The sequence below is a fragment of the Trachypithecus francoisi genome, unplaced genomic scaffold (genome assembly GCF_009764315.1).
Source record: "Trachypithecus francoisi isolate TF-2019V2 unplaced genomic scaffold, Tfra_2.0 Lachesis_group9, whole genome shotgun sequence".
In the NCBI taxonomy this organism is placed as follows: Eukaryota; Metazoa; Chordata; class Mammalia; order Primates; family Cercopithecidae; genus Trachypithecus; species Trachypithecus francoisi.
Genome location: NW_022681474.1, coordinates 34500037 through 34521369, shown reverse-complemented (window position 1 = coordinate 34521369; position 21333 = coordinate 34500037). Strand labels below are relative to the sequence as shown.

At 51.4% G+C, this 21333-nt stretch overlaps 1 protein-coding gene across 6 annotated transcripts in view; it reads left to right on the top strand.

Annotated features, from left to right (window-relative positions):
• LRRC20 (leucine rich repeat containing 20) overlaps positions 1–21333 on the top strand; it is an 89085-nt gene that overhangs the window by 47088 nt on the left and 20664 nt on the right. For all 6 annotated transcript variants that reach the window (XM_033208662.1, XM_033208658.1, XM_033208659.1 and 3 more), the window contains one exon: positions 12550–12717. In XM_033208662.1, the coding sequence (XP_033064553.1) occupies positions 12550–12717 (168 nt within the window). The remainder of the gene's footprint in view (positions 1–12549; positions 12718–21333) is intronic.

Genomic DNA, 21333 nt, shown 5'->3' with positions numbered 1-21333 from the left:
TGTTTCCCCTCTTCCTCTAGCTTAGCTCTTTTTAGTGAGTGTGTCCCGGGACTGCCAGGCCAGAGGTGTAGGAGACACAGCTATGGCAATAAACGAAGCCCAGCCAAATGAGAAAAGCAAAGGCTATGTATTCAGAGCTTGCTACAGCGAAGGAGTCAGCCACCATCACTTGTGTGTTGGCAGAGACTCAAAGGCAGGCAGCAGAGTGGTAGAGTGGAAAAAAGGGAAGACTTCAGGTACTCTCTGATTGTTGGCATGGGGGAGTTCTAACTAGAGGCGGAGCATCCTCTGCGATTGACGAGGGGAGCATATTGGCTTTCTCTTGTTGGTTAATTGGAAGTGGGGACAAAAATTGGGAAGCTGTTAGTTATTAATTGAGTCCCGGCCACTTGGGACCAGTTGTTAAGGGATTATTGTTTGGCCTCCTGGATGATTGCTAGAGGTAGCAGTCTGACTTCTCACAAATCTGACGTATGGCAGGCTGGCATCCTGGCTGGTTACTGTGGATCGTGGGTTGGTTTCCTGGGCAGGCTACTGTGGGTTGTGAGTGGAATTCTGTTTTTATATTTGGCCTGGTCATTGTCTGTTTGTATATTCAGTCTCTCACACTCCTGCCCGTCAGCTCAATCCAGCGGATTCCCACAGGCATTGGGTTTGGTGTGGCTGTAGGGATGCATGGGTGAGTGATAACAGCAGAGCCCAAATTCACAGGGTGCTCAGCTCTCCCGGCTCCATGCTGAGCATTCTCCCTGCATCATGTCATTTAGTCCTGGTAGCACCTGTGTCATTTGGGAAGGATAAGAAAACAGAGCTGGATGTGGCCCCGGAGGAGCTCCCTATCTTGCAGGGTAAGCAGGTTTATGAGCAGACACCATGTCATACATAATGTGAGGGGCGGTGCAGCAGACGTTTGCCCACGGTCTGTGGGTGTCCAGGCGGTGGAAGTCAGTTCTGCCTTCAGTGAGCAGGGAATCAGAAAACCTCCAGAGGAAATGGCTTAAAGCGTGGATTTGACAGATGAGAAGGGCTTTACTAGGTAAATAAGAAGGAGTTTCTATAGCATCTTTTGCTACAGTGAAAGGTGTGTTTGGGAAATAACTAGAAAAATGGTACAAGACTGAGTGTTACTAACAGAGCAGAGGGATGGTGTGTTTTTAGGTACTGGCTGGAAGGAGTCATCTGCCTGGGCGGGAACATTTGGAAAGAGTTCTGGGAGGTTGGGAGAGGATAGGCCCTGTGGAAAAGGCCGAGAGAAGCATCCTAGCAGGGAGAAGCAGTGTGAGGCCAGGCCGGGAAGGCACGGAACAGGCAGGGCCTCAAAGCTGAGTCATAAGGAAGGTTGCAAGCTCTTTCTGCCCTCCAAAACAATGAGTTCCCTCACCTCAAGAGCTTGGGCTTGGGCCAGGGCAACAGGAGGTGGCTGCTGTGGCTGCTGCAGGGCAGGAGGCGGGCTTTGGTTGGTCGGGAGCAGGTGCGTGTGGGTACGGGAGGACCGGAAGGTGGGTTGCTCCAGTCAGCCGGCCTGAGACCTCCATGGAGACTTGCTGACCCCAAGACCCTGCATCTGGAAGCAACACAGGCTGGTGGAACTGGGCCCCAGAGGGCTTGTGAGTAGTTGGGGAGCATCCAGCAATGTGTTGAGCTGTTCCCTGGGGCTCACGGCTCATTTTCTCTGATTTTTCAGCAGCAGCAGGCTTCTTGTCTCTTTCTGTTTCCCCAAGTGTGTATTCCTTACACTGTCCCTGGCAGGGAGATGCCAGCCAGCCATAAACTCCAGGAGGAGGTGTGGTTTCCTCCTCAGAGCCAGGCCCTCCCAGGGGTGACCTTGGAGATGTGCCCAGGGCAAGCCCACGGGGTGCATGACACCTGGGGGGAACCTGTGTGCAGAGGGCTCTTGGCTGCTCACTGGGCCGCCCCTTACCCTCGCCACAGGGCTCTCCAGGCAGCAGCTCCTGGTGCCTGCCAGATAAAATGGGGCAATTTTCCTCATTATCTCAGCAATTAGGACAGGCGGGAGTGAGGCGCCAGGCTTTATCTTTACCTCTGGCAACCGCCTTGGTGCGAGAGGGGCCACGCCTCAGCCTCGGCTACTCTCTGCACACCTTGGGGAGTGGTCTTCCTGCTCCAAAGGCCCTACATGCCTGGTGCCTGGGGTGGGTGTGGGCAGAGGGCATGGAGAAGCTAGTTTAAAGCAACTGAGTCCATGCTGACAGGCCAGGGTGGTGAGGATGGGGCGGGCCCCTCTGTTCCTCAGGCCATACCATCAAAGCTGCTGCTGTCCACGCGTGGTCAGGAGTCTTAGGCGGTATTTGGGGGTGGGAAGGGGGTGTGCCAGTGAACAGTGTATGTCAGGGCCCCACAGGACTTATTTTCTGGTGTTCTGGGGAGGGAAGAGAAGGTGGGTGTTCTTCGGGCACATTACATTTCCAAACCTGGGGAGCAAGGGAACCGTCCTCAGAAAGGCTGTTAGGGTGGTGGGGTCACAGTGCGCTGTTCCTCCCCAACTTCCTACTTCACTTCAACCCTCTGGGTTTACTCTTTTAAATAGCTGATGTTACTTAGTGGACAAAAAAGAAAAGAAAAGGGGGGCCCAGAAATGTGCTGGGAGAGCCGGGCAGACATGGAAGGTCTGTGAGTTTGGTGGGATGCTGAGGTTTTGGTTGTAGCCTGGGCTCAGGCAGATCTACTCTGTCAGAAACACATTTTCTTTTTCGTTTTCTTTCTTTTCTTTTCTTTTTTTTTTTTTTTAAGAGGGAGTCTCGCTCTGTCGCCCAGGCTGGAGTGCAGTGGCACTATCTCTGCTCACTGCCACCTCCACCTCCCAGGTTCAACTGATTCTCCTGCCTCAGCCTCCCAAGTAGCTGGGATTACAGGCACCTGCCACCATGCCTGGCTAATTTTTGTATTTTTAGTAGAGACAGGGTTTAACCATGCTGGCCAGGCTGGTCTCAAACTCCTGGCCTCAGATGATCCACCCATCTTGTCTTCTCAAAGTGTTGGGATAATAGGCCTGAGCCACAGCACCCGGCCAGAAGCACATTTTCTGGTGCCTTCAGTGCAGCCCAGCACTGGAATAGTGGGGTCTGGGAAAGTCTATCTCCCCTGAGTTACGCGCAAGGGGCAGACCCCAATTGCAGATGATCAAGATTCCCTACCTGATATCAAGGCAGTGACAAAGTGTGGCCTTCTGCTCAGTTTTTGCCATCAGTCCTCAAGAGTGCCCTACCCCTGGAGCTACCTGGATGACCTCAGTGAAGCAAAGGCCAAACTGTTTGTGACCCCTGCATGGCTGCTTCTGGGCAGTGGGTCAGCCCTTCCTAGTAGTGCTAAGGAACCCAAGTGTCATGGGCTTCGGCATCCTTAGTAGAATCCCAGAGACGGGATCACTGAGGTCAGAGGGCATTTTAAGGCTCTGCTACATATAGCGGAAGAACCACGCAGCAGAGACCAACCAACCTACAGAGCTAGAAAAAATAAGTTAAATTCCCTGTGAAGGGGAGTTGGGGCAGCCTGGAGATGTATTACTGCTGCACCAGCAGGAGAGCATCTCTTCCATCCTGTATCTTAACCACCCCTAGAAACCAGCAGACCTCAACAGCCCCCTTACACCCCCAGCCCAGAACTCTGTACAGTGTGTTGGCGGAGGAGGGCACACCTGGAACACCAGGACAGTGTGACTCTGGGCCTCTGGTACCTCTGTTCTCCAGAGCCCAAGCTAACACTTCTTGCAACCCTGTAAGGCAGAAGACTTTGCAGTTTCCCTTCACTTCCCTCTTCCAGGCTCTACGTGCAGCTCTCCTTTGCTCCCAGCTCTGCGATTCAGATGTTTTCATACCTGCCTCTGCCCTTCTTACCCATTCCCGAGCACCTCTCTAGTTGCTGTTTATCTCTCTGCCACACCTCCAGAGCTCTAAGGCTTCATTTGAAAAGCATATCCTATTTACTTACTTATTTTTGATTAGGCAGTAGATGCACACAATGTGATATTTTGAAGATTGAAAGGATAGTAGGAAAAATAAGGCTGCTCTTCTACTCCTGTCCCCAGACATCTAAGTCCATGTCCAGAGACAACCACCATTACCAGTACTAGAGATATTCCATGCCTATATAAATATAAATATACTTCATAATAGTAGCATTTATAATATACCACGGGTAGATACTATTGTAAGCAAACAGAGCATAAGTAACAAGTAACTTGCCCAAGGTCACACAGCAAGAAAAAAGAGCTACCTTAGTCTTTTTTTTTTTGGAACAGGTCTCCCTCTGTCACCCAGGCTGGAGTGCAGTGGTGCAATCTCAGCTCACTATAACCTCTGCCTCCTGGGCTCAAGTGATCTCACATTAGCCTCCTGACTAGCTGGGACTATGGCACACCATCACACCCAGCTAATTTTTTTGTATTATTTGTGGAGACAGGGTCTTGCCATGTTGCCCAGACTAGTCTTGAACTCCTAGACTCAAGTGATCTGCCTGTCTCAGCCTCCCAAAGTGTTGGGATTACAGGCGTGAGCCACCGCACCTGGCCTGCCTTAGTCTTTTCACGGAGGCCAAATGTTTAGTACTTCATTTTAGTCTGTTCCAGACCTAGTTAAAAGTGCTTTTTCTCCCCTTCCCCTTGTTCACCCCTGAGGAGTGAGTGTGGCATCTGGAAATGCCCTCTGACCCCTGTGGGCAGCAGCTGTCTCTGTGTGAAGCCTCCTCAGCACTGAGCATGGGCTGTTGGAAGGACACTGCCTACCTGACCATCTGACTCTGCCCTGTGGGGGAGTCCGTGCAGTCAGGGACTGTGATTGCTCATTGACGCAGGTTCAGAGCTGAGGTGCTGATTGAGCTCTGGTGAGCAGATATTTTTGGAGCTGGCACATTCCTTTGAGCATGGGTTGTATAATTACTGCAGGCCAGCTTTGTCTGTCCCTTAATGGAATCGGCAAGCTTCTCTCTCGGCTGGGGTTAATCTAAGGCCTCTGAGTCAGCCTTGGCAATTGTCCAAGATAAGGATGGTACAGGAAGTAGTAAGAGGAACTTGGGGAAGAAGAGGTCCATTTAACAGACACCGGAAACCACAGTTCAGTAGGTGTAATCAATAAGGAAATGTCATGATGGGGGCTGCTCTCAGGCTGGGTAGAACCTTGGGAGTGGAATGGAGTGGGGTCTTTTTCCAGAGCCCCGGCCCATCCTGGGAGCCCTGGTTGTTCCACTCTGAACCCTGGCCTGAGTGCAGGAAGAATCTTTGGAACCCCTAATGCAATCTTCTGGGACCAGAAGATCTCAGCCCTCTCTGTCCAGAAGAGGGGGCAGTGAGACCTTGGGCAGATGGCCTGGGTGCTGTGACTTCCAGAGGGGAGAAGCGAAGCCAGATGTGGCTGTGGCTGTGTTAGGCTGGAAGCCCAAAACACTGGCTGATCCCGTGGCTGGGGCTTTGGCCACGCTTTTGTTCTTCCTCTGAACTGGAAAAAATAGAGAAAACCTTAAGTGCCCGGTTTGGGGCCATATAAGAGAAAAAGAAAGCTAAGGCATCAGCAGCCTTGCTGGCCCTAGTTGGCCTTTGTGGGCCTCAGTTTCCCTATCTGAGAAATGGGGAAACATCTACTCCATAGTGATTTTGTGAGGTTGGAGATAATGCATATAAGGCGCCCCGTGTAGGGTTTGGTGCATGCAAGATTCTTGATGAATGATGCTTCTGATACGGTGATGGTGAAGACACTGGGGGCCTTAGTTGTCGACAAGAGAGGTCTCTGGTCAAGTAGTCAGGACAATGGTCCAGTCCTAGGAATCTGTCTCTCCACAAGGAATTTCAGTGAGAAAAGAACTGGAGAGATCCCCAAGTCCATGTCTTCACGGATGGGGACCCTGAGGCTCAGAAGGGAGAAGTGGCTTTTCTGACCTGCCTCCAAGAAGATGCAGGGCGAGACCACAGTTCAGGGTCCCCGGGTCCCCGGTCAGGCTCTTTACCATGGAAGCAGGTAGTGTGGTCACCTGCTTCTCAGCTAATGCTGAGAGACTGTTTTTAACTGATTGTGTATATATACCCCACCTTACTACACAAAGGATTTTTAGAGCTCGTGATACAGGCAGCTTGGGTAGAGCAGTAGACACCACGGTGGGAACAGAAGCAACTCAGAGACCCTGCTGGGCCATGGCTTCTGAGAAGTGAAGCTGTATGGCTAGGGAGAACTTGCTGTTTTGCCAGCCCCACCCCCCACATCAGGATGCATGCCCCATTCTGTCCAATTCAAGGCCTTTTCCTGGAATTCTTCCTTCCCATGGAGCTCAGATTTGGCTACCTGGAGATGTACTCTAACAATTTGGGTGGAATTTGGCACATACGCTGACATTCATAAAGCCCTCGGGTTTGGGCAAGAGGGTGACTGACAGGGGTGGGACATCCATTCCCAGGAATCTGCTCTCTTTGCCCTCCCTTGGGGAGGGGGCCTAGAAGCAGCTCCATGGTTTTGTTCCCACTCAAAACCTACCAGGTTTATTATAAACAACTTTATTCTTATAAATCTGGCAACTTAGAAGAAATGGACCATGTTATTGAAAACCACAAACCACGAAAACTCAGCCAAGATGAAATAGACAACCTGAATAGACCTATGACTATCAAATAAGTGGAATTCATAAATAAAAAGATCTCAAAGAAGAAATCTCCAAGCCCAGATGATTGCATTGGGGAATTCTATCAAACTTTTAAAATGAGAATTCACATCAATTTTACACAGCCTCTTCCAGAAAATAGAAGAGAAGGGCATACTTCCCAATCCATGCTAGGAAGCTGAGATTACTCTGATATCAAATGCAGACAAAGACAGTACCAAAAATGTGAAAGTAAAAGAAAATATAGACCAGTATTTCCCATGAACATAGATGGAAAGATTCTCAGCAAAATATTACCAGTCAAATTCAGCAGTGTATAAAAAGAATATATGACATGTGTAAGTGGGATTTATTAATTATTCCAGGTGTGCAAGGCTGGGTCCAACTTTAGAAATCAATCAGTGTAATCTATTATATGAAAAGGCTAGGCTGGGTGAGGTGGGTCACGCCTATAATCCTAGCACTTTGGGAGGCTGAGGTCGGTGGATTGCCTGAGCTCAGGAGTTCAAGACCAGCCTGGGCAACATGGGGAAATCCCATCTCTACTAAAATACAAAAAATTAGCTGGGTGTAGTGGCAGCATGCACCTATAATCCAGCTACTCGGGAGGCTGAGACAGGAGAATCTCTTGAACTTGGAAGGCGGAAGTTGCAGTGAGCTGAGATCGCGCCACTGCACTCCAGTCTGGGGGACAGAGCCAGACTCCATCTCAAAAAGAAAAAAAAAAAATGTTTAAGAAGAAGAATCACACAATCATATCATTTGACAAAGAACAAGCCTTTGACAAACTTCAACTCTCAGTACACTAGGAATGCAGGGAAACTACCTCAACTTGGTAAAGAGCATCTTCAAAAATCCTACAGCTAACATCAGACTTAATGATGAAAGGCTTTCCCGCAAGCTGGGAACAAGGCAAGGATGTCCACTCTCATCCTCAAAGTTCTAACCATTGCAATAAAACAACAACAAGAAGAAGATAGTTCTTCCGTGGGCTTTTTGCAGAACTGTTTTTTTTTTACTCTGACCTCAAATGCCTTTCCAGCAATCTGAAATAACCTTCTTTTCTTGTTTACTATTTCTCCCTGCACTCATCTGTAAGCTTGTTAAGGTTGGGATCTAGTCCGTCTCATTAGCCATGATTTCCCGCTGTCTAGCAGAGCCTGCCCTGTGGTAGGTGCTGAGTAATATTTGTTGAGTAAGTGGAGGCTGTTTTGGCATCATTGGCTCTGATTGGCTTCCTGCAATCCGTGTGTCACAGCTGCACTGACCCTCTCTTATTTTCCCTTTTGAGTCCTGCTTTCATGTTGGCTTTCAGTTTTGTTTCTGCAAAGGTTCCATAATCCAGGAACCAAGTGTCACATGTCTTGTATCTCTAACAGATTCTCGCTCTCACTCTGTTGCCCAGACTGGAATGCAGTGGTGCGATCTTGGCTCACTGCAACCTCCACCTCCCGGGTTCAAGCAATTCTCCTGCTGCAGCTCCTGAGTAGCTAGTATTACAGCTGTGTACCACCATGCCTGGCTGATTTTTATATTTTTAGTAGAGACAGTTTCGCCATGTTGTGCAGGCTGGTCTTGAACTCCTGGCCCCAAGTGATCCACCCACCTTGGCCTCCCAAAGTGCTGTGATTACAGGCGTGAGCCACTGTGCCTGGCCTTGTTGAGTGTATTTAATTTTCAAAGATTACCCTTTTCTGGCCGGGCACGGTGGCTCATGCCTGTAATCCTAGCACTTTGGAAGGTCGAGGCGGGTGTATCACCTGTGGTCAGGAGTTCGAGACCAGCCTGGCCAACATGGCAAAACCCTGTCTCTACTAAAAATACAAATATTAGCCGGGTGTGGTGGCAGGTGCCTATAATCCCAGCTACTTGGGAGGCTGAGGCAGGAGAATTGCTTGAATCCAGGGAGCAGAGGTTGCAGTGAGCCAAGACTGTACCACTTCACTTCAGCCTGGGCGAAAGAACAAAACTCCATCTCAAAAAAACCTCCAAAAAACAAAGATTACCCTTTTTACATTCAGTTACAAGGCTAAGCATATAGTAGGTGCTTAGTAAGTATGTGACTTATGTGGTTCATCCTGCCTTTTACATCCCTCTCAGCTCATCATCACAGCCTGTGATAAATGGGCAGGAAAGACCTTCTCGTGAGGTCACCTGGAAAGAGGATGGGCCCAAGGACAACTGATGAGTTAGAACATAACCAGGTCCTTCCTGGTTCCCCTCTTGTCATTCTCTGGCCACTGAATAAGCAAGGATTTGCTGGTTATGTATTCTGAGAACAGGTATTGAAGGGATTAGGGGCGCAAAACTGGATGAAGTGAGGTTGTCACGGTGGCCTGCTTCTCTTGGGGGAAGGGACAGATGCAGAGCCCATGAGACAGGACAGTGATTGATGAGACGAGGAGTCAGGCTCTGGACGCGGCTGACTGGGGTTCAAATCCTGATTTGGGGGTTGGGAGAGGAAAGTCACATACCTTGTGGAGAAGTTCGGGTTTCTGTGATCTTGGGCAAGTTATTTCACCTCTTTGTAAATTGATGGTAATGGGTTATAGAAAAATCACAATGATGATTACATGTAAATCCCTAGAGCAAGTGCCTCAAATGTAGTAGTGCTCTATTAGTGTAGTAATAGGTGTCAGCTATCATTATGACTTTCTTTTTTTTTTTTTTTAAGACAGAGTCTCGTTTTGTAGCCCAGGCTGGAGTGCAGTGGTACGATCTCAGCTACTGCAACCTCTGCCTCCTGGGATTCTTATGCCTTGGATTCTCATGCCTCAGCCTCTCAAGAAGCTGGGATTACAGGCACATGCCACCCTGCCTGGCTAATTTTTGTAGTTTTAGTAGAGACAGGGTTTCACCATGTTGGCCAGGCTGGTCTCGAACTCCTGACTTCAAACGATCCGTCTGCCTCAGCCTCCCAAACTGCTGGGATTACAGTCATGAGCCACCACACATGCCTGAGATCTTTACTCAATCCACCCATTTAAATGCTGATCTCCTCCAGAAAAACCTCACAGACACATCCAGAAATCATGTCAGCTATCTGGGCATCCCTTAGCCTAGTCAAGTTGACACAGAAAATTAACCATCACAGCCCCCACATCAGCTTCCACGGCCGCATCAACCGTGACCCTCAACACTGCACACAGGGGCCAGCTCCCAGCAGCTCTTGGAAATGTCTCCAGGGGTAGATGCTTCTTATTTTTCTCAGCCACTGTGGGGATATAATTAGACTCATGCCTGAATTGGTTTGATAAAAGGCCATTTAAAAAAAATTCTGAGGCTGGGCACGGTGGCTCAAGCCTGTAATCCCAGCACTTTGGGAGGCCGAGACGGGCGGATCACGAGGTCAGGAGATCGAGACCATCCTGGCTAACATGGTGAAACCCCGTCTCTACTAAAAATACAAAAAACTAGCCGGGCAAGGTGGCGGGCGCCTGTAATCCCAGCTACTCGGGAGGCTGAGGCAGGAGAATGGCGTAAACCCGGGAGGCGGAGCTTGCAGTGAGCTGAGATCCAGCCACTGCATTCCAGCCTGGGCGACAGAGCGAGACTCCGTCTCAACAAAAAAAAAAAAAAAAAAAAAAAATTCTGAACATGTCAAAAAACTGGGGATAACAAAATCAAGCAAGGAGAGATTCTCCTCCCCTCCCTCTGGCGGTTATCCTGGTGGCCCTGCAGAGCTGTGTGTGGGGTCTGGCCCTATAGCGTGAGAGAGCCTGGGCCAGCAGCTTCTGAGATACCTGGGAGGGGCTGTGGGGAGCTCAGAGCAGCTGCGTTGTGGGGCTGTGGAAGAGCAGGCATGGAGCACTGAGCGGGGCAGGGCCAGCTGCAAAACTGGTGGGGCACAGAGAGAAATGACTCCAGAAATCAGGGGTCATTTTTCTAAAAGTTACATAGGAAGCTTTTCCCTTTCTTTTGCAGTCTCTCTCAGCGTGTCATGGTGCCTTTCATTTACTATTTCATGTCGTTCTAAGTAAGGAAAGATCAAAATTTAGCATGAATGTTACCATTTATCTTTATGTTGTGGAATGCCAGTTTTAAGTGTAATTATGAGAGCATTAAAATCATGTGTAGAATCATGAAATTATATAATTCATATTTTGTGGCTTATTTTCTCCGGAGGTGCCTGGAGTAGGCCAGAAGGACAAACTCAAACCAGACTCAGGAAGGTTAGAAGGCGGAAGGGAGGAAGGACAGACTCAGAGGGCCCAGGGGCGTCGTCCACAATGCAGGGCACCCACGCAGCCACCCTCAGGCCTGACAGCTGCTAGGTTTCTGCTCTTACCAGATGCTGGACTGACTGCCTTCCACCCTGGCCTGGGGTGATCTGAAGAAGCTGAGCCGGGTTTTCCCTTCCTAAGTGTCCACCACCCTCAGCCATGGCAGGCAGGCAACTCCAAGGCTCTTTAAACCTGTGCGTCAGGACCTGCTCAGTACCTAGCTCAGGGGTGGGTAAGAGGCTCACTCCTGCTAAGCCCCAGGGGCCCTGAGTGAGGGTGAGGGAGAGCTGCTGCCTGCGTGTTCCACCCTGAGACACATGGAACACACGCCCGACTGTGACCCTCCCTGCTGAGGTGGAGGGCTGCAGTGTCATTGCAGAGCAGGGATGGGGAGGGGGAGGCCAGGCGGGAGAGCCGGCTGCCATCCGGCGGAGGCAGTAGGAGGTGGATCATGTGCGAGCTCAGACTCCATGACCCAGCTCCACTGACAAAATACAGATTCAAGGATAAAATTATTAAGACTTTCAAGATGGCCATACAGGGCATTCCACCCCAAGTGTGGGGCCCTTCTGATCGTGAGACCTCGTGTGAATACACTGGCCCCATGCCCACAAAGCCAGCCCTGGGAGAAGAACTGGGGGACATTCTTCAGGTTACTCAGCATTTCTGGGCCTCAGTTTCCCTCGGGCCAGACAAGGTGGGGAGAGACTCACTGTAAGGCCACACCTGGACGGGGACTGGGCAGCCCCCAGGGCCTCAGCTCTGCCTCTCCCTGTCATGCTGCTTCACCCGTGTTCACAGATTAATCTTCCCACAGCCCTAGAGATAGGGCTCCTTTCTACAGGTGAGACGATGTCCTTTCTGCGGGGATTAAATAATGTCCTCAGGGAGAACAGTGAAAGTAGGGGCACGGCAGGTGTATACCCAAGCATGGGGACTCCAGGTCCTCCTCCCATCATCCCTGGGCTGTGCTTCTCTGCCACCTGCTGCCCTTGCTTCCTGCCCCCCAGCTCTCCTCCCTGCACAGGGCCCTGTGGGCACCTGGCTTCTCTCACTAGATTGCGGCATCTCAGCTTCAGCCCACACCATCTCTTGGCACTGCCTCAGCCGGGTTCCCAGCAGAGGGACTCCCCACACCCAGCTGCCTTCCGACGCAGGTCCCTGCACAGGTCTCTAGCCAACTTTCAGAGCGGCTGCTCTCAGAGCAGGAACTCACCCATGTTGGGTCAGCTGTGGTTGGCCAGGGGAGAAGGGGCACATGACACTGAAAGAATGTGGCTGCCCCTGGTGGCCCCTTGAGCAGGGAGGGCCATGGAGAGTGGTGTCCCCTAAATGGAGTATGGGGAGCCCCGAGGGGGAGAGGCTGCCCATCCTGACCTGCCCCTTCAGGGCCTGGAGTTGAAGCTTTGTCTGAGGGAGGAGCCAGTATCTCTTGACGCCTCGCTGAGGCCCAGGCTTCTGCTGGGAGAGCCTTCCATTCCAAAGCCAGCAGCAGGCGACCTCAGCTGGAGTGACAGGTGGCAGGCCCCGAGCAGTGGTAGGAGGGTGACCCCTTGTCTAGCGCAAATAAACATGGAATCAGCCCTGTGCGGGGCTCCCTCTGTGGCCTAGGGCTTCCTCTATGTCTTCCTGGCCCAGGCAGGGTGAGAGCCACAGCGGGCAGTCACTGTGGTCTCGGGGTGTCCCCCTCCTCATCCTGTTCTCTCTCCTTCCCTGCACATGGCAGAGCTCCGCCTGGAGGGGAACTTCCTGCACCGCCTCCCCAGCGAGGTCAGTGCCCTGCAGCACCTCAAGGCCATTGACCTGTCCCGGAACCAGTTCCAGGACTTCCCTGAGCAGCTCACCGCCCTGCCGGCGCTGGAGACCATCAACCTGGAGGAGAACGAGATCGTAGGTGAGTGGGCCTGGCCCACCTGGCCCTGGGCTGCTGCACGAGGCGCTCACCGGGCACAAGGCTCTGGAGCTGACCTTCACAGGCGGGAGGAGAAGCTTGGGCCTTCTGTCTGAGATGCCTAAGCAAAGGACATGGGGCCTGGGAAGGTACACATTTTGAGGCCCTGTCACCTGCCGGGTGCTGGGTGGGACACTGGCATTCCCTGGCAGGTAGATGGCCTTGGCTGTCACCACAGTGCAGCTGTGAACTAGCCAGGCCACTGTGGACCACCAGCTCTCCCTCTCCAGCTCTCACCTGCCAGCCTAGGCTGCCTCAGACCCTTTGGCTCTGGCCCGCTGTGTGCTTTTTCCTCCCTGAGTCCCCTGGCTTCACAGAGACCTCTTCATAGGGGTGAGCAGGGCCCACTAGACAGCCATGTTCAGCACAGCCTCTCTATGCCTTCCAGAACGAACACACTGCTCCCTGTCAGCCCAGCCCGCCAGGGCCCTCACCACCAGGGAACCAGGGGTCTGATAGGTGCCTTCTGCAAACAGGAAACCCCAGGAAGGTGGGTTCTGCTGAGGTCAGGAAGCTGTCCCTCCTTCCTCTTGCAGCAATTTTGTGTCTTCTGTCTCATCAGGACCTCAGAGAGCCATGCCTCAACTCCAGCTAGTGGTCCAACCTGCCCAGAGAACCTGGGCACTGAGTGGGGTCTCTGTGTGCCCTCCTCTCCGCAGCACTCTCCTTCGGTGGCTCGGCCCACATTAGGTGGCCTCTAATATGGATGCTGTTCTAATGCCAATGATGTTCATCATAACCCCCTTCAGTTATGCTTTCATTTTCTTAAGCCCTTTGATAGCCATTATGCCATTTGATTAAAAGCAACATGAAGCCATTACTCTGAGGGAGGAGCCAGTACCTCCTGACTCCTTGCTGAGGCTCAGGCTTCTGCTGGCAGAGCCTTCCATTCCAAAGTCAGCAGCAGGCGACCTCAGCTGGAGTGACAGGTGGCAGGCCCCGGGCAGTGGTAGGAGGGTGACCCCTCCTCTAGTGCAAATAAACATGGAATCAGCCCTGTGCGGGGCTCCCTCTGTGGCCTAGGGCTTCCTCTATGCCTTCCTGGCCCAGGCAGGGTGAGAGCTACTCCCCATCAGATGGGTCCTAGTAGTTTCGGCCCATCTGATGGGGAATGGCCTGCCTCATGTGATGGCGAGTGCCCGTCTGTCAGAGGTGCCACAGGCAGGACTCTGACCCTGGCTGGGTGGGAGGTGAGACCGGCTGACCTTTGAGGTTCTGGGTCTTTCCTTGGATAGATGAATCAACCGAGGCCCAAACACATCATGAGACAGCATTGGGTAGTACAGTGAGACTGCCACGGTGCCAGGACAGGAATATGTGATTCCAGAACAGCCCTCTGCCCAGGATGGAATTCTCTCGCCTGGCCTCTGGGAAGCCCGTGGGGTGGGCTCTGGTTCAGTCTTATGCTCCCAAGACCAGAGTCCTCAAGTGTCTTGCCCCTGGATTGGCTCCTGGGTCACTGGGGCCTCTGAGTAGTCTCTAAGCAGAAGGAGCCTGCCCAGAAGTGCCTTGGCCTGCGCAGCTCTCCCTCCTGTGCTGTCCTGCTCACCCAGGGGCTTGCTTTTGAGCCCCTCGCCCCCTGCATTCCTGGCCAGGCCCTTCTTGCCTGGGTCCTTCCTCTCCTGTCTCTGTTCATTGTGGCCCCTCCTGATGCCTCCGCTTCCTTCTGCTGCTCATCCAAATGGGGCAGTAACTGAGCAAGACCAGAGCTGGGTATGCAGTGGGTGGACAGGTGGGTTTCACCAGCACCGGCTTTGGCTTCCTCATATCCTAACTGTAGCCTTGGAAGGCTCACAGCAGCTCTGTGAATCTCAGCACCCTCTCATCTTTCAGATGAAGCTTGTCCTCTACCCCCAAAAGGTGGTTCAAGATAAGAAGGTGACTTTTCCCCAGGTAGGGGAACAGATCAAGTGGGTATCTATGTCGGCTGCAGTCCAAGAAGTGACTTGCACCAAAGTGGGCAGCAAGGATGGCCCAGATCTCCTGGTCCTTACCCTTCTAAAAGGCAGACATTATCTCTTAGCAGGCACAGCCACAGAGCAAAGATTGGCTGTTTTGGCTCCTCTTGCATAGACATATTCTGCTTTTCTGCAGAATGTCAGTAATAATTTCGACATGTGGAAGCATCTTACATCTTACCAAGAATGGTCATGTGCCGTCCCACATCCACAGGGTGACGGTCTCCCTTTGACACAGGTAGAAACTAAAGCTCTAAGCCTTCATGGCCAAGTGCCTATCACACACCTGGCCAGGTAAGAGAGACATCAGTGACTGGGCTGTGTTTCCCAGTCAGTTCAGCCTGGGACAGGGCCTCTGCTACCCGGCCTCGGCCAGGCCTGGGTGATATGGAGAAGCCAGGGACTGCCCCTGTCCAGGAGGGGCTCCTGGTTTACCTCAAGTGGCCAGCTGCTCCTGAAAGAGCTTGACTGATCCCAGGTCCCTGTCCACTGCAGGAGGCCTTGGTGGTTCTTCCCCTGCCCCCAAGCTGGAGAGAGGGGGCATATAGAGGCAGCCACTGTTTCCTTGCTGGAGTCTCCCTGCTTCTATTTTCTACCTCTCCCTGATCCATCCGAGTGATCTGAGTGGCTTCTCAACTCCCAAACCAGCAGGAGAGCCAGGCCACAGCCTTCATCCCCAGGCTGGAGGGAGGTGAGAATGAAAGGGCCTGCCGGAGGAAGGAGGGGCTGCAGTGACAGCAGTGAAGGTAGGGCTGCATGGTCTTCCATTATGGAAATAGTTCTGCACTCTTCGCTACTTGTAGCTGAGCTCCTGCAGCACCTCACTGGGATGATTGTAGAAGCTTAGGATGCCTTCAGAGTGGCTTATTTTTTCCTTCCAGAATGCTTAGAGGGTGGTGGAAAAAATAAAACAAAATTTTTATGAGAAATAAATTTGAGATGCATGAGTTCCCTTTAAAGCTTTAGTAAGTGGGGAACAGGCAGATCTGAAACAAGCCCCCAAGTGAATCATAAAGACAGCCACTCTAAAGGGACCTCCCCAAAGCATCCCCAGCCTGGCGCTGGAAAGACATGGAGGCTCTCAGCATCCAGGCGGCTGCCAGGATCAACTCAGTCATCCTCGTGTTTCCAAATAGAGCTGCCATGTGATCTTCCTCCACCCTCTGAGCCATTCTCAGGGAGAGAAGGAGGGAGGTTATGATCTCAACAGGGCATGGAGGCTGAGAGGGACAAGGATCCTTCTGTCTGCTTTCTGATACCAACCACTGGGAGGTGGTGCCTGACCTTGGTGCTCACTGGTAGCTTAATGCCCTCAGGTTTCAGGTCTGTGTGGCACGTGGATGCCTTTGTTGCCACCTTTAGCACACGGCCCTCTGATCTATGTGTGTGACCCTTCTCTGCCACCCCACCTCTGCCAGCATTGGGCATGGTGTGCGGCATACAGCAGGCACTCACCTGGGTGGGAGCATTGTGTAGAGCAGGAATTCCAAAGCCTCGAAGCTCCACTGAAATAAATGAGACAGGATAGGGCAGAGTTTTTCAAGTTGCATACTATGACCTGCTAGTGAATTGTTAAGTCACATCAGTGGGTTGAGACCAGCAATTTTTTAATGCAATAAAATAGAAAATGTCAGAGTACATCATCACATATAAAATGATAATTACTATGTTGTAACTTTTAATTTCAGTTTTACTATGTACATGCACAGATCTATCTATCTATCTATCTATCTATCTCCTGGGACATGATGAAAAGTGGTATTTCTTACTCTTAGTCATGATGAAAAAATATTGAAAGCCGCTCTTATGAGTTGTCCTGCAGAGATCTGGGGGTCTGTTCTCAGCCAACTTAGCCACCCATCCTCCCCAGCTCATGCCCCAACCACATTATACAGCCTTCCTCCTCTCATCCCTCCCCTTCACCCACCCCGCATGGCCCGTACTCTCAGTCTGGAAGTCTTTTCTCATGTCTTACCATTTTCCCTGCCTGTGGCCAAATCCCCTGGGTCTGAAGGTCTGGGCCCGGTTCAGGTGAAAGGGAAGCAGAGCGGGTCAAGGGGCTTCTCCCTTTCCCAGCTGACTCCCTGGCAGACACACAGCAGCAGGTGTCTCCCGCCCAGATGACAGGCTTCCGGGGTCCTTGGGGACTGGCCTGCCAGGACACAGTTGTTTACTCTAGGCACTCCCAAGAAGAAGAAAAGGGTTTGTAGCTTAGAATATTTGTTCAGATAAGAGCCATTTATAAGTTTCTGGGATATGAGATAGTTCCTATATTTTTCAAATCAGAAAGTGCTGTATGGAAGTTTTTAAGTATTTATAAATAAGACCACCTGGGAAATGTCATCTCTGGAGAAGGAGAGGCTGCAGAGATGAATGAGATGCAAGTCTCGACCTCAAGTAGCTTACAGGTATTAGTGTCAGCAGACACTAGATGGCTAGATAGCACCTGGTCACAGGCGTAGGGGAGGGCAGATGTGCCATGGAGAGCTAGGGAGAGGACTCTCAGTGGGAGGGTAGCTGTCCTTCTGTCCTTGTGGGAGGGTTTCTAAGGAGGTGGAGGCATGTAGTCTGACTGAGTGATGACATGGGGACATGAGTGGTGGGGGCAGTCAGTTCGTTCACCCAAGTAGCCGACACACATGACTTGAAGGTGGATGCGGGGCAGCGGGGCCTCACCACTTGCTCACCGGCACTTGGTGCTGCTTAGCAATTCAGTCCCGGAACATGTGAGGGTGAAGACAAGCATCACATATTTGAGAGACTTCATTTTGCCCACTAAGAGATATTATTTCAGTTAAGCTGGAATTTAACTTTCCATAACCCTCAGTTCTCTGTTTTTGTTTTTTTTTTTCTTTTTTCCTATGTACCCACTGCTCCAGAGAATACAAGAGATTAGAGGAAAACAAGTCTTCATTAAGAGTTGTCCTGCAGAGATAACCAAGCTGGGCATGGTGACTTACACCTGTAATTCCAGCACTTTGGCAGGCCAAGGTGGGAGAATTGCCTGAGCCCAGGAGTTTGAGACCAACCTGGACAACATGGCAAAACCCCATCTCTACAAAAAGTACAAAAATTAGCCGGGTGTGGTAGTGTCAACCTGTAGTTCCAGCTACTCGGGAGGCTGAGGTGGTAGGATCAATTGAGCCTGGGAAGTTGAGGTTGCAGTGAGCTGTGATTACACCACTGCCCTCCAGCCTGGGCCACAGAGTGAGACCCTGTCTCAAAAAACTAAAACAAAAAAGAATTGATTAAATAGAGTAACAACACTACAACACTTTTTTTTTTTCTTTGAGATGGGGTCTCGCTCTGTCACACAGGCTGGAGTGCAGTGGTATGATCTTGGCTCACTGCAACCTCAACTTCCCAGGGTCAAGTGATCCTCCCACCTCAGCCTCTCAAGTAGCTGGAACCACAGGCGCACACCACCATACCCGGCTAATTTTTGTATTTTTGGTAGAGATGGGTTTTTGCCATGTTGCCCTGGCTGGTCTCAAATTCCTAAGCTCAAGTGATCTGCCTGCCTCGGCCTCCCAAAGTGCTGGGATTACAGGCGCGAGCCAGTATGCCCAGCCAACAGCACTTTTAAGAGGAAAAGTGTCTGTGTCATATAGGATGCTTTGGCCTGCGTTTACTTAATTCTGTCTTTGTCCTGTTTCACCTCTTACTATCCCAGCCAATATTTCTTAAAGTGTGGTCCCAGGACCAGCAGCAGTAGCATTGCTAGAGAACTGGTTAGAAATGCACATTCCCTGGCCTCGCCCCAGACTTACATCAGAAACTCTAGGGAGGGGGCAGCAGTCTGTTGTAATACCTGCCCCCCGATGCCCCGCTTTCTGATTCACATGCATGCTGAAGCCTGAGAAGCTCTGCCTGGGCTTTCAGTTCTCCAAGTGGCATCCATAGGCCAGCAGCACGGGCATCCCGGAAGCCTGTTAGAAATGCGGAACCTTAGGTTTCACTTCATACCTGCTGAATCAGAATCTGCACCTGAGCAAGAATCCCTGGTGATTTGTTTGTATAATAAGTCCTCATTTAATAAGGACTATGCCAACACCTGGCCTGCTGCCCATCCTATGGACCCACCAACCCTCAGTAGAATGGGGTCAGCAGGAAGTCGGGAATCTTGGCCAAAACAAATGCTTCTGGACCCAAAGCTCTGCCTCCTGCCAGGCCAGATAGTGGCATAGTGGGAGGCTTCAGACCTCCCAGCTTGCCAGGGAGGGTGCCTTGACCTGTCAGTGCCAGCTGCCCTCAGAACTTCCTCTGGGCTCATAAGGCAGATTGAAACATGGTCACAAAAGTCTTGTCAGTGTCCCCTGGGACTGCCTGCCTGTCTTCAGCCTGGATGACACAGAGAGGGAGACGCCTGACTAGGCCTGGGGGCTCACGCCTGTAATCCCAGCACTTTATGAGGCCAAGGCAGGAGGATCGCTTGAGGCTGGGAGTTCAAAACCAGCCTGAGCAACATAATGAGGCCCCCATCTCTACAAAAAAATTTGAAAAACCATTAGCCAGGCATGGTGGTACACACCTGTAGTCCCAGCTACTCAGGAGACTGAAGCAAGAGGGGTACTTGAGCCCAGGAGTTCAAGGCTGCAATGAACTATGATTGCAACACTGTACTCCAGTCTGGGTGACAGAGGGAGACCTTGTCTCAACAACAACAACAACAATTAAAAAAGAAAAAAAGAAAAAAGAAAGGGAGATTCCCATGGTGAAAACAGAAGCAGAGGCAGGGTGCGGTGGCTCACGCCCCTAATCCCAGCACGTTAGGAGGCCAAGGCGGGCGGAGTATGAGGTCAGAAGATCGAGACCATCCTGGCTAACACAGTGAAACCCCGTCTCTACTAAAGAATACAAAAAATTAGCAGGGCGTAGTGGCGAGTGCCTATAGTCCCAGCTACTTGGGAGGCTGAGGCAGGAGAATGGCGTAAACCCGGGAGGCAGACGTTGCAGTGAACCGAGATTGCGCCACTGCACTCCAACTTGAGCGACAGAGCAAGACTCCGTCTCAAAAAACAAAACAAAACAAAAACAGAAGCAGAAGCAGAAGCCAGGGCTCCCTCTTACACCTCCTTCTGCTTCTCTCCTGATGACTTGTGTCTCCCTGCAGGGTAGAGAGCCTCTGAATCAAACTCCGCTCAATCCTGACCACTTTCCACGTTCAACTCTTGCCTGTTCTCCTTTCCTTATCCTTGGCTTCTCAGAATTTTGTAGTAAGAAAGGCAAAGGTCTGAAGCCCCACACACAACATTAGCATGAGCAGGCTTCCTCCTTTCTGTGAATTCCTCATCTGCAGAGTGGGGAGGACAGTGCCACCCACTGGAATCGGGGCTGGAGGCAGCGTCACTGTGATCACCTCCTGCCTTAGCCCACCACCTGCCACTCAGGACTCCACCTGGAGTCCTGACCACATGCTGCCTGCTCACTCCTTGCCCTTTAACCCATGGGGCCACTTGTTGCATATACTTCTTGCATGCACCCAGGGGCCAGGACAGAGGAGCCAGAGGGCACTGTTCAGAGGTATGATGGAGGCTAGCCAATGGTTGCAGGGCCCCGGGCCAGAGGCAGCTGGCCAGGGAAGGTTTGCCATAGTTGGCCTTCTGGAAGATTCTGAGCGTCCAGCCCCCAGCAGAGTTGTGGCGCACCCTCCCTGGTCCCCCAGAGCCGCCCCACCCCTCCTTCTCCCCATGCACACACCTGGAAGCATGCTGCTCTGTCATTTCAGGTCTCAGTCTTGGGTCCCATTGTGGCTCACAGAGTGGGGACAAATAATTTCTGCAGAGAAGGTGACTGACAGGAGGAATCCCCCACTTACCACTATAAGAATGATGGAAAGGAGCTTGTGTGGGGAGGCTGCAGGTCTGTGTCTGAGTCCCAGCTTCAACACCATCTGTGTGAGGTCGATTAACTGGAAACAGAGACTGAGTTTCAAATCTGAAAAATAGGAAGATAGTCATTACCTCTATCCTCACAGCCCTCTCCAGAGGATAAGATGAAATTAATGCACACACCATATTTTATAAAGCATAAAATCCTTCATGGACTTCAAGGGGATTGTTGATCCTCCCCCCATGTAAGTGTCTGCATATGTAAAGGGGCCCCTCTACGTCCTGGTTGGTAGATAATGATGACTAACCTTCCCATGCCTGACACCTCCTGGTTATAAAGCGCCTTCCCCCACTGTGCTTCCCCTAATCTCCCAGACACCTGATCAGGAAGTACAGGAAACAGAAACCATGTGGGCATTTTAAGTAAAAAGGGATTCCTGGGGACTTAGGTTTTTACAAAAGCATGAGAGGCTTTGGCAGTGGCTGCAGGCTGGGCTGCCAACCGTTACTCTCAGAAGACTGCTGATGAACCCTCCAGGTGAGTTATTCCCTCCCATAGTCAGGAATGGGAGAGCAGGAGGCCACAGTGGAACTGTTGAGCTCATGTCATTCTGCAGGACTGCCAAGTAGGGACTGGGAGGCCAATGCAGGTGGCCTGGACCCTGGGATGCTAAGACAGAAACTCATACCCTGTCCCCTCTGGGGCACTGACTGGCCGACCCTAACTGCAGGGGATCAAGGAAATGTGGGTTTATGTTTCCAGCAAGTTG